Genomic DNA, 13,808 nt, shown 5'->3' on the forward strand with positions numbered 1-13,808 from the left:
TGTTTATCTGGTTTAACTTTGTCTGTTCTTTGAAGTTTGCTCTTTTGCCTTTGCCTTCGACATTCTGTTTCTGCCTTGCCTAAACTTTGTTTGTGCTTTTGTCTCACTTTTTGGATTTGTCTGACAGTTATGAGATGAGCCATCATGTTTTATTTTAGCACTGCACAACTTTTCAAGTCTTTTCAAATTGTGTTGCCCCTGTTCCAACTTTTTTGAAATATGTGTTACTGGCATTAAATTCAACATAAACATCCAGTACCAGTCACTTACTCCATTCATAGCATTTTCTGTACTTTGACTATTTTCTACATTGTAGAACAATACTGAAGACACCAAAACTGTGACATGACATATGGAACATAGATGGAATTATGTGGTCAACAAAAAAGTGTATTAAAAAAGCCCAATATGTTTCATATTTTAGATTATTCAAAGTAGCCAGTGTTTACCTTGATGACGCTTTGCACTAGGGCTGTGCCGATAGACGATGCCATCGTCCATCGACGATGGTGGTCATCCATCACGATGGAGAGCCACCATCGTGATACCACGCCCCCTCCTGTCATAATCATGCATATACGGTATTATCTGGGCCTATTTAACCTAAAAAGTTAGTTTTTTGTTAGTTTAGTTTAATATATAAATATATTATATAACATATAATTATAAATACATAATTATATAAATCATTATAAAGTAATATCCTATTACCGCTTGTTCACGTAGGCTATGGTCCAGGGACGTGCTAGTGAAGATAACGTGGTTACACAAATACAGTATGCTACTAATAATAAATTTTGACTTCATTTTTTAGCCTACACTATACTTTTAATGTAAAATTTGTCATGTTGTTCAAACAAATAGCCACTATTAACGACTTTCGTCGGGAAATATTGCACCCCAAACGGCAGTGAAGCGCAGACTTCGGCAGAAGTCAAATAACTTTAATCTGGTAAATAGGCCTACTTTCAGACACAAAATGGTCCACTCTAAGCCATAATGTCAAACCAAATGGAAGAATGAAGGTGATTCTGACAAATGTAAAGACAGTTAAAAAAAAAAAAAATTAAATCATGATTTTAAAAGCTGGTGCAATAATTCAAACACTAATAAATTGGAAAAATTAGCGCGTTCAAGTGCGCACTAAAGGCCGAAACGCATCTTCAATTGATATGGTGTAAATAGACAATGAGTAATAGCTTAAGTGTAGTTTCTTCTCATAGTTTGAATACTAGTCTTTCATTGTTAGAGCAGATTAATATCTTGCGGTGATCAGTGAGTGCTCGGGGAGGTTCATTTCCACCTGCGCTTTGCGCAGCTCATTTCTCCGAAGCCAGCTGTGCGCAAACGCAGTGTTGACTGCTCGGCAAACTCCAAACGCTCGGTCTGTACTGGCCCTCTGTTGCGCAAGCGAGTTGGTTATGGCCAGGTTCAAATTGTGCCCAAAACAACTTAACCACGGCCATTTCAATTGCCTGATGGCTGTGACAATATTCGCCCCGTTGTTATGCCAGGGTTCCTACAGATATTTTATGTTGAATTTACTACCTTTTTACTACCTTCACATTTTTTTTTTTACTACCACAGCGACAATTTGGATTTGGACATTTTCTCACAATTTAACAAGGTAATCTGAGTGTATGTGTTAGTCCAAGTGAATGTGCTACATATAAGTTAGTGACAACTCTACCCAAAGAGTTGGATTGATGAGACAAGATAGAAAGAAAATCTGAACGTACCGGTAGTGTAACTCTTTCCCTTTGGACGCATAATAGAACCTCCCATTGCTAGGGCTACACATGGAGTAATGCATATTTGCATAAAAGAAAATAAACTTCCACATATAATTTATAATTTTATTGAACTGTGAAACTGTGGACCATAACCTCTTAACGGGTACACAGATTTGCACTAAACCTTGTGTGTCAACACTTCACATTAGGTACAAGATCTGACTACATTTTGTCGGCCAACACTTTCAAGATGGCCAACCTTTTGTTTGTGGAATAATCTTTTGAACAGGTGAACGGATTTGCACAAAAAATCTTATGTGCTTAGGTACATCAACTCATTACATTTAGATCAGGTCAAATGGCAAACACGAACCCACACACACACACACACAAAGCGCACCAGGCGCACGCACACACGACAAAGACAAGACACACACCCTAAAGATACAAAACACACATAACCCAAGCCCTATTTTGGCAGTCTCTCAACACATTGCCAAGTTTGCTTAAGATAGTCATTTGCACCAGTCCTGTAGTCGTGAAGGCCCGTGGGCAGAGTCAACACCTTCCTCCCAGAGATCAGTGTTTTAGAGGGTTAATCTTAATCATTTGAACAGTTCAACAGATTTGCTCATCACATTTTGGATGCCTCAAATGGTGCACACACAGTGCACCAGGCGCGCGCGCACAGTGCACCAGGCGCGCGCGCACAGTGCACCAGGCGCGCGCGCACAGTGCACCAGGCGCGCGCGCACAGTGCACCAGGCGCGCGCGCACAGTGCACCAGGCGCGCGCGCACAGTGCACCAGGCGCGCGCGCACAGTGCACCAGGCGCGCGCGCACAGTGCACCAGGCGCGCGCGCACAGTGCACCAGGCGCGCGCGCACAGTGCACCAGGCGCGCGCGCACAGTGCACCAGGCGCGCGCGCACAGTGCACCAGGCGCGCGCGCACAGTGCACCAGGCGCGCGCACACAGTGCACCAGGCGCGCGCACACACACACACACACACACATTTGCTCATCACATTTTGGATGCCTCAGACGGTGCACACCCACACACACCAGGCACACCCACAACGCACCAGGCACACCCACAACGCACCAGGCACACCCACAACGCACCAGGCACACCCACAACGCACCAGGCACACCCACACACACAACGCACCAGGCACACCAACACACACAACGCACCAGGCACACCCACAACGCACCAGGCACACCCACACACACAACGCACCAGGCACACACACACACACAACGCACCAGGCACACACACACACACAACGCACCAGGCACACACACACACACAACGCACCAGGCACACACACAACGCACCAGGCACACACACACACAACGCACCAGGCACTAGTGATGGGAATTTCGGCTCTTTTTCGGGAGCCGGCTCTTTTGGCTCTTCTTACTATAAGGAGCCGGCTCTTTCGGCTCCCAAACGGCTCCTGAGATTTTATTTTTGATTTAATTGCTGCAATTAACTAGTTAATTAATTACATTATTATTTATATTTTATCAATAGGATGTTTTCCATTTTATTTTTTAGTTTTTGTAGCCATTGTAAAGCTTTGTAAAGTATAGCAGTGTAACAATGTTCTAGCTATAGAAATAAAACTTACTTACCAATTAATAAATTATTTTCTCACAAACATAATGCAAAACTGTGTTATATTACCAATATAAAATACACAGAACTTTATACATTACACACTAATACACATTTTTTTTCCTTTACAGTATTCTTGACCAATGAATGAAAGTTTTATGTTCTTTCTGAGAAGACTTTCAGCTGTACACACTCCTCAGACAGCCTTTGTTTTTTGGGGGGTTCAGTTTTGGGGGGTTCAGTCGGAAAACAAACAGCCAGCCATCTCTCTCTCTCTCTCTCTGAGGCACCTAAGGACAAAAAACTAATTCGGCTCCCCAACTCGGCTCCCACCGAAGAGTCGGCTCCCGTCGTTCACTTCAAAGAGCCGGCTCTTTGAACCGGATCGTTCGCGACCGACACATCACTACCAGGCACACACACAACGCACCAGGCACACACACACACAACGCATTACATGTGCCTCAGTTGTTTGACCTTTTCTTCGATCAACTTTTCAATGAACGCCTCTCGCCGATTGCCATCTACCGCCTTTAGCCAGTCTTTAAAATCAGGTTCCTCCAGCCAGAGGTCTGAAAATTTGCATTTCCCCATTGTTTAATTCTCGTGCAGATGTCGCCAGTCAGGTCAACAGATAGATTCGACTAGAGCCGTATAAACAAAGTCAGTCTCGTACTAAACAATCTCTGGTATAAATTTATACTGGATTCGACCGTTATTGGAATTCAATGCGCATGCGCCACCAACTCCTCACTGCGGTCCTCCTCGATACATAAAAATAAATTCGCCCAAATGTAGTAATTTATGGATATTATGGCATGCAGGTTAATTAAACGAATTAGAAAACACATAGGCCCAGTTGGATGGGGGTCAAAAAATTTACTACCACGTCAGATTACGTTTACTACCTTTTACTACTTTTTACTGGCCATAATTTAGCCTATTTTAATTAACTACCTTTTACTACCTTTTAAAACCCCGCGGGAACCCTGTATGCAGGCGATCTTTTTCTCCTCTATTTTCCATTCGGCAAGTGTCTCGCGCAATGCGTCTTCTAAATTGTCCGCTGAATGTGTCTCTGGCATGAAACTCGTCTGCAGGCATTTGGACTGCATTGCCCACTCTCGGTCCACATAATGTACGGTAGCTGACATATAGGGCATCATGTTGCAGCTGGACCACATATCCGTTATCAAGGCCAAATATTCCACATCACCTAGCGCTTTTTTTTTCTTTACGTGCCAAAGCCTCGGATGAGTATCTAATACTTTTAATAATAATAATAATAATAATAATAATAAATTTAATAATGTGGTATTAAAATCCCCCCCGCCCCACCCACGATATGATCGTCCATCACGATGTTTGCACTGTAAACATCGTCGATGCCAATTAAGGGGACATCGCACAGCCCTACTTTGCACACTATTAGCATTATCTTTGCTTCGTGAGGTAGTCACCTGGAATGCGTTTCAGTTAACAGGTGTGTCTCGTCAAAAGTTAGTGACATTTCTTACCTTCTTAATGGGTTTGAGATCAAATAGTAAATAATAACAATACAGTAAATATCCCTATTCCATCCACAACTGCAGTAATCCATATTATGTCAAAAACCACTCAACTAAGTAAAGAGAAACGACATCCATCATTGCTTTAAGACATGAAGTGTCTTTTAATTAATAAAAATAAAGAAAAAACATTGAATTAGAAGGTGTGTCCAAACTTTTGACTGGTACTGTATCTTAAAAAAAAGTGTTTCAAGTTTTCTTTATACTATTCTCAATGAAATATAAGGTTTTCATGGTTTGCAAATTGTTGCACTCTGTTTTTATTTACATTTTTCAGTGTCCATGAAACCACAAAATTGAATTACACTGGTAGCTCTGTGTGATGCCTATTTTCATGATCCCTTTATCTCAAAATACAGATCTTTTAATTTTTTTTTTTTAAACATTTCAAGTATGGCAGCACCATTACTAGATTAAGTGGAAAAATGCTTTGGTCTTCCTTCCATCCTCCAAATCCAAGGAACTGATTATTTTCCCATATTGCATAGTTTGTTGGAACTGGCAAGTAACCAATCATTGTCTGTTTCTAACTCCTGAAAACACATTTCAGCCGTTGGGGCAAGAAAAATTATTAAGAAGTCACAACAGAGAACTGAGAACTCCTCAATACTGACTCACGCACCAAAAGTACATTTTTGGTAAACTTGAACAGATTTCAGCCCTTTCCACCTGTCAGAAGATTTAGACTCTTGATGACTAAAACACATTGCTTCAGAAACAGCGTCTTTAATTCATAACTTCTCCAGAGGCTGTGGCAAAACCCTGTTTCTTTCATGCTTCACTTATCACACTGTTAAATCTGACCATCTAATTCTGACTGTATTAATGCATAATCATTAAAGTTACACATCTAATTTAATTACAACAGTCCTGCTACTGGTTTCAATCCATCTACTGCAACATTTATACATACTCTTCTGCTAATCTTACACTCACTGAATTAGTATTAATGTCGAGTTCTTGCATGTGTTGTCTTGTCTTTCAATTTAAGTGTGGTACTGCCATTGCTCCCAAGCAGACTTAAAGGACAGAGTTGTCATGACCGCTTCTCTCACTGACAGGTCTTCAGCAATACTCAGATAAGCTATGACAACAAAACAATACTTAATTGGTATTAAAGGGCTCAATGTGCAACAAGAAAATATTCCCCACACCATTACACCACCACCACCATCAGCCTGAACTACTGACATAAGATAGATGGGGTCCATGGATTCATGTTGTTCATACCAAATTCTTACCCTACCATCAGTATATTGCAGCAGAAGCTAGAAGGGCACTCTGTAGAGTGTATATCTCCACCAAGCCACATATTATCAACATCAAAATCAAATCACTTGAACCTAGGATAATACTAAAGCTGTCCACCAAATTTCATCAAAATCAGCTGATTACTTTTTGAGTTACGTTGAGAACAGACAAAAAAAAAAAAAAAAAACAATCCTGAATTCACATACATATCTGGATTTGCATCAAAATCAAAATCAATTGTTCCTTGGCCCATGGCCCGCCTTTCCTTAAAATTTCATTAAAATCTGTTCACTACTTTTTGAGTTATGTTGGGAATATACATACAAACAAACTGAGGTGAAAACTTCACCTCCGCCAACACAGTTGGTGGAGGTAATCAGAGACACGCACCAGACCGGGCAACTTTTTTTTTTTCAATCTTCAACTGTCCAGTTTCCATAAGCTTGTGCCCACGATAGCCTCAGATTCCTCTTCTTGGTTGACCTGATGTGGATTCCAATGTAGTCTTTTGCTGTTGTAAGCAATTCATATCAAGATTTCATATGTTGTGTGTTCTGAGACGCATTTCTGCTCACCATAGTTAAAAACAAACAAACAAGTGGTTATTTGAGTTACTTATGAACAATAAACATGGAGGACATGGAGTCGTTAGTGTTGCTGGTCTTGGTTCTGTGGCTTGTTGTCACCGACAACGCCAACAGATACTGGCAAGAGCGTATAGATGAGGCGAGGCGCATAAGGCTTCAGAAATTCTCGTAATTTGTAATTCTTCTTCGGGTTTACGGTGTTTACAGATCCCAGCGTGCTCGCGGGGCGTGTGTGGGCATGTGAGGACACTCCTTCTCACCAATCAGTGCACAGGGGAGTGTCTGCTCACGCCCCCAGCCTCACTCGGCTCGCTTTGGCTCGCTTCAGCCCCACTCCAAAACGGTGCGAGTTTTAGGGGCTAAGCAGGGCTGAAGTGAGCTGAGTCGTGCTGTCTTTTGGTAGTCGAAATGCGAGCCGTGTCGGGCTGAAGTGAGCTGAAAAAGGGTAGTGGAAAAGGGCCATTAGCCTTCCTATCAGCTCTAAACAGTCTGGGGTGGGTTTCCCAAAAGCCCCTTAATGCTAAGAGCATTTTAACTAGGAGATGGTGTGTTCATTGTGATTATTGCTCTACCATTTAACAATAATATTTATGCTACAATGCTTTTAGGAAATCAGCCCTGGTCATTTGCTTTTGCTTTTTTTATCAACAAGGCATTTCCGCCCATAGTTTCCACTCACTGGTCCCAGGTGTTCAGCAGTTTCTGAAACTACCCTGTCTGACACCAACAACTACCATAGTCAAAGGCACATTTTTCATCAGATCATTATCTGAAGCTCTTGACCTGCATGTGTATGATTGCATTGTTTTGCTACCAAGCACTTGGCTGATTGTATAATTGCAACAATGTGCAGGCATACATGTTTGTTGTTACAGCATTAAAATACGATTACTTAACTGAAATATAGTTTCATTAATGCAGATGTATTGGTTACACAAGGTGGCAGGGTGGTGCAATTGTTAGCACTGTCGCTTCACAACAAGAAGGTTCTGGGTTTGAGCCCAGTGGCCAATGGGGGGCCTTTCTGTGCAGAGTTTGCATGTTGTCTGCATGGGTTTCCTCTGCGTGCTCTGATTTCCCCCAAAGACATGCGGTTAGGTTAACTGGCTACTCTAAACTGTCCATAGGTGTAAATGTATGTGTGAACGATTGAAAGGAGAAAACCTCTATCCAGTAAAAGGCAACAGGAAACCACTACTGTAATGTTCCTGAGAAACTCTGATGGACGTCAGAGCTGGACCTGCCATCAGGCAGAACACTAAAGAAGAAAAAGATTGGCTACACTTCTTCTTTCGGCTGCTCCCTTTTGGGGTTGCCACAGTAGATCTGTTACACATATTTGATTTGGCATAGGTTTTACACATTTTGCAGATGACACTGCACTGGTTTCACATAGTGTTAGTGATATACAGCTCCTTGTAGACAAGTTTGCCAGAGCAACAGAAAAATTCAGTTTGATGTTAAAAAAACAGAATGCCTATATCAATCACCAAAACCCCAGACTACAACATCCCATCATCTAGAAGCGAAGATAAACAATGAGCCACTCACGACTTGTAAGAGGTTTAGGGAGTACCATTGCTGAGAATGCCAGACTGGATCAGGAGCTCACACTTTGGCTACATCCACACGACAACGGCAACAAGATGTTATTTAAAAATATATCGCGTCCAAATGGGCAACGATCAGTAAAATATCAGGTCCATATGGCAACGCAACACTTGCTGAAAATGATGCAATACACATGCCACACCTCTAGGGGCGCTGTAAGACGGTCCCTTTGGAGACACCAGAACAATAGAAGAAGTAAGGACGCATGCGCATAAACTATTATGCGCGAGACTTCATATTAGCCAGAAAGTCAGGAAAATCTGTTCGTAAAATTACATTATAATGACCAAATACAATGAAAAGTATTTTTCCAGTCTCACCTGTGAAAGGTAATCCCATGTGATCTCGTTTGGACGGCAAACCTGTTGGTACAGTTAAACGCAGCTAATCTTTATTCTCCGCTTTGACCTATCCAATATGGCGGCAAGGATGACGTATGATTCTACGCGGAAGGCGGCGTCTTTAATGGTCCGGAATAAATTGAATGCTACACGTTGATGGATTAATTTGTTGTTTCTCACCTGTGAAAGGTAATCCCATGTGATCTCGTTTGGACGGTAAACCTGTTGGTACAGTTAAACGCAGCACATGAATCTTTATTCTCCGCTTTGACCTATCCAATATGGCGGCGAGGATGACGTATGATTCTACGCGGAAGGCGGCATCTTTAATGGTCTGGAATAAATTGAATGCTACACGTTGATGGATTAATTTGCTCTTCTACGCCCTTTTTGAGGAATGTATTGTAGGACTTAAACCAACATCTGAAGAGGTGAGATCGCTCCTTTTTTTCCCTATTTTTGCTGGCGGGATTGACTCTGCCCTAAGGGCAGAGTCTCTCTCTCTCTCTCTCACTTTGCACCATTACACAATAAATATTCACAGTGAAAATATTTTGTAAGTGCGTTTCATGAACCAAGTTATAGGATTTGTTGACAACTCGCATCGAGTTCGTTACACTTCTACCCGGCGTGAAGCACTGACAGTCATGTGGTTGTGACGTCATCATAAACAAATCCGTTCTACTCATCCAGACGACTTCACAACGGCAACGTTGCCAGATCTTTCCACTCTGGAACCCGTTCTCAAAAAGATTGCGTTTTGGGCACCCAAAACGCCGGTGCCGTGTGGACGCCAGGCCTAAACGATAAGCAATTGTATCGGAGTCACTTGAATCCGTTGCCGTGTGGACAGGGCCTTAGAATGGGAAGAGCCAGTGCAGCCTTTGGGAAACTCCAACAGAGACTGTGGAAAAATCGTCATGTCACCATCTGTGTAAAATGTCAAGTTTACAGAACTGTAGTACTCTCCTCCCTCCTTTATGGTGCAGAAACGTGGGCCATCTATAGGACTGATGTGAAGAAACTACATGCTTACATGATGCATCACCTGAGACAGATTATGACTATATCCTGGAAGGATAAGATCCCTAACAAGGAAATCCTTGAGAGAGCAGGTCTCCCATCTATGGAAGATATACTAACGCTAATGAATCTCAGATGGTTAAGCCATATGGAGGAAGCTACTCTACTCTCAGCTGTCTGAGGGAAAACATGACCGGGGAAGGCCTCGGCTTAGGTTTAAAGACACTGTAAAGAGGAACCAGAAACTTAGGAACATCAACCCTCACTTGTGGAACGTATCTGCCAACAACAGACAAAAGTGGAGGACTTTGATTTGTCCCTGATGCCACATGAAACAAACAGTCATCGTCGTTATCGACAGACTGCAAAAGAAGAGAAGGTTTTACACTGGATGCCCTTTCTGACGCAACCCTCTCCAATCTGTCCGGGCTTGGGACGGGCAGGTTTCCCATCTATGGAAGATATACTAACACTAATGAATCTCAGATAGTTAGACCATATGGAGGAAGCTACTCTACTCTCAGCTGTCTGAGGGAAAACATGACCGGGGAAGGCCTCGGCTGAGGTTTTAAGACACTGTAAAGAAGAACCAGAAACGTAGGAACATCGACCCTCACTTGTGGAACGTATCTGCCAACAACAGACAAAAGTGGAGGACTTTGATTTGTCCCTGATGCCACATGAAACAGTCTTCGTCATTATCGACAGACTGCAAAAGAAGAGAAGGTTTTACACTGGATGCCCTTTCTGACGCAACCCTCTCCAATCTGTCCGGGCTTGAGACCGGCAGGTCTCTCATCTATGGAAGATATACTAACACTAATGAATCTCAGATAGTTAGACCATATGGAGGAAGCTACTCTACTCTCAGCTGTCTGAGGGAAAACATGACCGGGGAAGGCCTCAGCTGAGGTTTAAAGACACTGTAAAGAAGAACCAGAAACATAGGAACATCGACCCTCACTTGTGGAACGTATCTGCCAACAACAGACAAAAGTGGAGGACTTTGATTTGTCCCTGATGCCACATGAAACAGTCATCATCGTTATCGACAGACTGCAAAAGAAGAGAAGGTTTTACACTGGATGCCCTTTCTGACGCAACCCTCTCCAATCTGTCCGGGCTTGGGACGGGCACTAAGCATGCACTGTCTTGTACAACCCCAGGAGCTGGGTATTTTACCTAACCTGCAGGTCTGCCAGATGTATTGGCTACACTAACAATATATAATCAATGAAACGTGTGTACAGTAGCTACTGTATGTGCATTTCGATTTGTGCTTTGGTGTATGAAAGCAGTAATGCATTCATTTTTAATGTTCTCAGCCTGTGACTGAGATTCGTGTTTGAGTATGGGTTTACTGCAGCTCACCACCGCATCAGCCAATGACTATCGAGATTCATTCATGAAACCTGCCGTCATAAATAGGAATGCAGTCAACCCCGCCCCTTACGTGAAGCACGTGTGGGATAGGTGGTGGAGCAGAGCCACGTGCAATGCGTAAAACCTTTCAAGCTGCACATGTCCGTCTAGATAAAAGGAAAATACCACTGATTCCTCATAGTATCATTAACCAGCTCAGGCATGCTACACGGAAATAAGAAATCATATACACACACATGAACATTCTGGAAGACATTTTTAGACCCCGTATTTCACTTGATCTGGTTCGACCCAATTCATTCATTCATTCATCCATCTTCAGTAAGTGTTTTAGCCTGCTCAGATTCTCCACGTTCTCACCAGTCCATGTCAGGAGATGCTACTCAGCCAGTGAATTCTTGGTTGCCAGAAAAATAAAAGTAAAAGCTGAAACAAATGACCAGGACAGAAACAGCTTTCGAGTTTCATTTTGTGAAAATGAGTGATGAGCAGAGGTGGAAAAACTGGATTGACAAAGTTAAAGTCCTGCTTAGGTTTTCCTTCTGCCTGTGCTCTCAACACAGGTCTCATCTCATCTCTCATTATCTCTAGCTGCTTTATCCTGTTCTACAGGGTCGCAGGCAAGCTGGAGCCTATCCCAGCTGACTACGGGCGAAAGGCGGGGTACACCCTGGACAAGTCACCAGGTCATCACAGGGCTGACACATAGACACAGACAACCATTCACACTCACATCTACGGTCAATTTAGAGTCACCAGTTAACCTAACCTGCATGTCTTTGGACTGTGGGGAAAACCGGAGCACCCGGAGGAAACCCACGTGGACACGGTGAGAACATGCAAACTCCGCACAGAAAGGCCCTTGCCGGCCCCGGGGCTCGAACCCGAACCTTCTTGCTGTGAGGTGACAGCGCTAACCACTACACCACCGTGCTGCCCTTCAACACTGGTGATTTCACCAATTAGCTCATCAACCTGGCTTAGGGGATGTGGTAATTAGGATCAGCTGGTTCACTGAATTGGCTGGAGCAAAAATGTGGCAGGGTTTTTAACTTTCTGCACCCGGGTTTTTCCACCTCTGGTGATGAGTATAAAGATAAGGATGATTACTGGTTATAGACACACACACTATATATATATATATATATATATATATATATATATATATATATATATATATATAGTGCAAATGAGTGATTAAATAAGCGAGCTAGTTTCTCTTTCAGTTGAGCAGATAAGTGCGCATTTGTGGGAAAAGATGAGAGAAGGGTAGCAACAGATTAGAAAGTTCTGCCAGATGAATAGAGTTCAGTACCATTTTGGAGAGCTTGTTCAGGAACTCCTGCACTGAATGGACGGTCTCTGAACTGCAAACTGAGTTACACTTGGCTTGTCTTAAAACCATGGCGCCGAAATAAAAAAGCAGTGGTGTTAACTCCATGTAAAACTGCTGCTCTTCTGTTCTTCTCAAAACCATGTTCCAGCTGGGGCTCGCCGCGCGCACCACATCTGTCCGCATTTCCACATCATCTTCTCGCCCTAGAAACGTTGATTCACGCGCCGTTGTAAATCCACAAGCGCCCTGGCAAGTCCCCGGGAAGGATGACAGATGATGACGTTTTATAATCCAGCTGTGGTTAGTGGGTTACACCGCTGTTTGATATCTGGATCCACTGTGCAATCCCAACAACATCCTAGCTTTAAAGCTCTTGGATATGAGATCAACAAAGCTACGCCCGCTCTCTCTCTCTCTCTGAAACTCGATAAGAAGCCACGAGAAACATCAGGCGTTACCTGCAGGTTCGCCCCGCCTCCTCTCCCTCCACAGCTAACGCTCGACCACACCCCTGCTCTCTCACACAGCTTTGGAACAAACTTTGGAACGGTTATGTAAAGTAGAAACGCTTGCCTGTGGACACGACCAGAGCTTACAACACTGCTACACAACATGGTGTTCTTCAAAAACGGATTTCTTTCTTCTAGAACTATCTGGGTTTTACTTGTGCACCAGAACAGTTTCTTTATTCCATAGATCTGATCTCCTCTGTACTGCAAACTTATATAGCTCCAAGTCCCCTCCTAAAAATACTGGAACGGCAAGGCTGTCTGCTATACACTGAAGACATATGACTTTGAGACCAAAAGATAAACAGGACAAGAGATCAGGATTTCAGCTTTCGTTTCCAGGTATTTAGTTCCAGATGTAGTTCTAGATAAACATCTTTGATGGCAGACTACCCAATTGCTACTTGAGCAAAAGTATAGGAACAGATAGTAAAGTAAATAACTTAACAGAGCAGTGGTGGCTCAGTGGGTTAAAGCTCTGGGTTGCTGGTCCGAGGTTTGAGCTCCAGCACTGCCAAGCTGCCACTGTTGGGTCTGTGCTGCAATTAGTTCAACCTATCCATACAGAGACCCCACATAGAGGTGTGAAAAGATATAAAACGAAGAAGACCACTTTATATTTGGTTGCATATTGTTTCCTGGCAATAACTGCATCAAGCAGACGACCCACTGACATCACCAAACTGTGGCATTCTTCTTTTGTGATGCTTTCCCAGGCAAGTGCCAGAGCTTCTGGTGTACTAACAACCAGACACCGAACAGAGCTGGGTTTCCCAAAAGCATCACAGCACAAAGGTCATTTGTTTAAATGGTAGAGCAAGCAGCACAATGAACACTCTCTTTC

General features: G+C 43.1%; 1 protein-coding gene across 3 annotated transcripts in view; it reads right to left on the bottom strand.

Annotated features, from left to right (window-relative positions):
* The window catches only part of il15l (interleukin 15, like), a 39,457-nt gene extending 26,590 nt beyond the window's left edge, over nucleotides 1-12,867 (bottom strand). For all 3 annotated transcript variants that reach the window (XM_060898063.1, XM_060898062.1, XM_060898061.1), the window contains exon 1: nucleotides 12,435-12,867. In XM_060898063.1, the coding sequence (XP_060754046.1) occupies nucleotides 12,435-12,638 (204 nt within the window). In that variant the 5' untranslated portion in view covers nucleotides 12,639-12,867. The remainder of the gene's footprint in view (nucleotides 1-12,434) is intronic.
* Nucleotides 12,868-13,808: the final 941 nt, after the last annotated feature.

Source organism: Neoarius graeffei, chromosome 17, assembly GCF_027579695.1.
Source record: "Neoarius graeffei isolate fNeoGra1 chromosome 17, fNeoGra1.pri, whole genome shotgun sequence".
Classification (NCBI taxonomy): domain Eukaryota; kingdom Metazoa; phylum Chordata; class Actinopteri; order Siluriformes; family Ariidae; genus Neoarius; species Neoarius graeffei.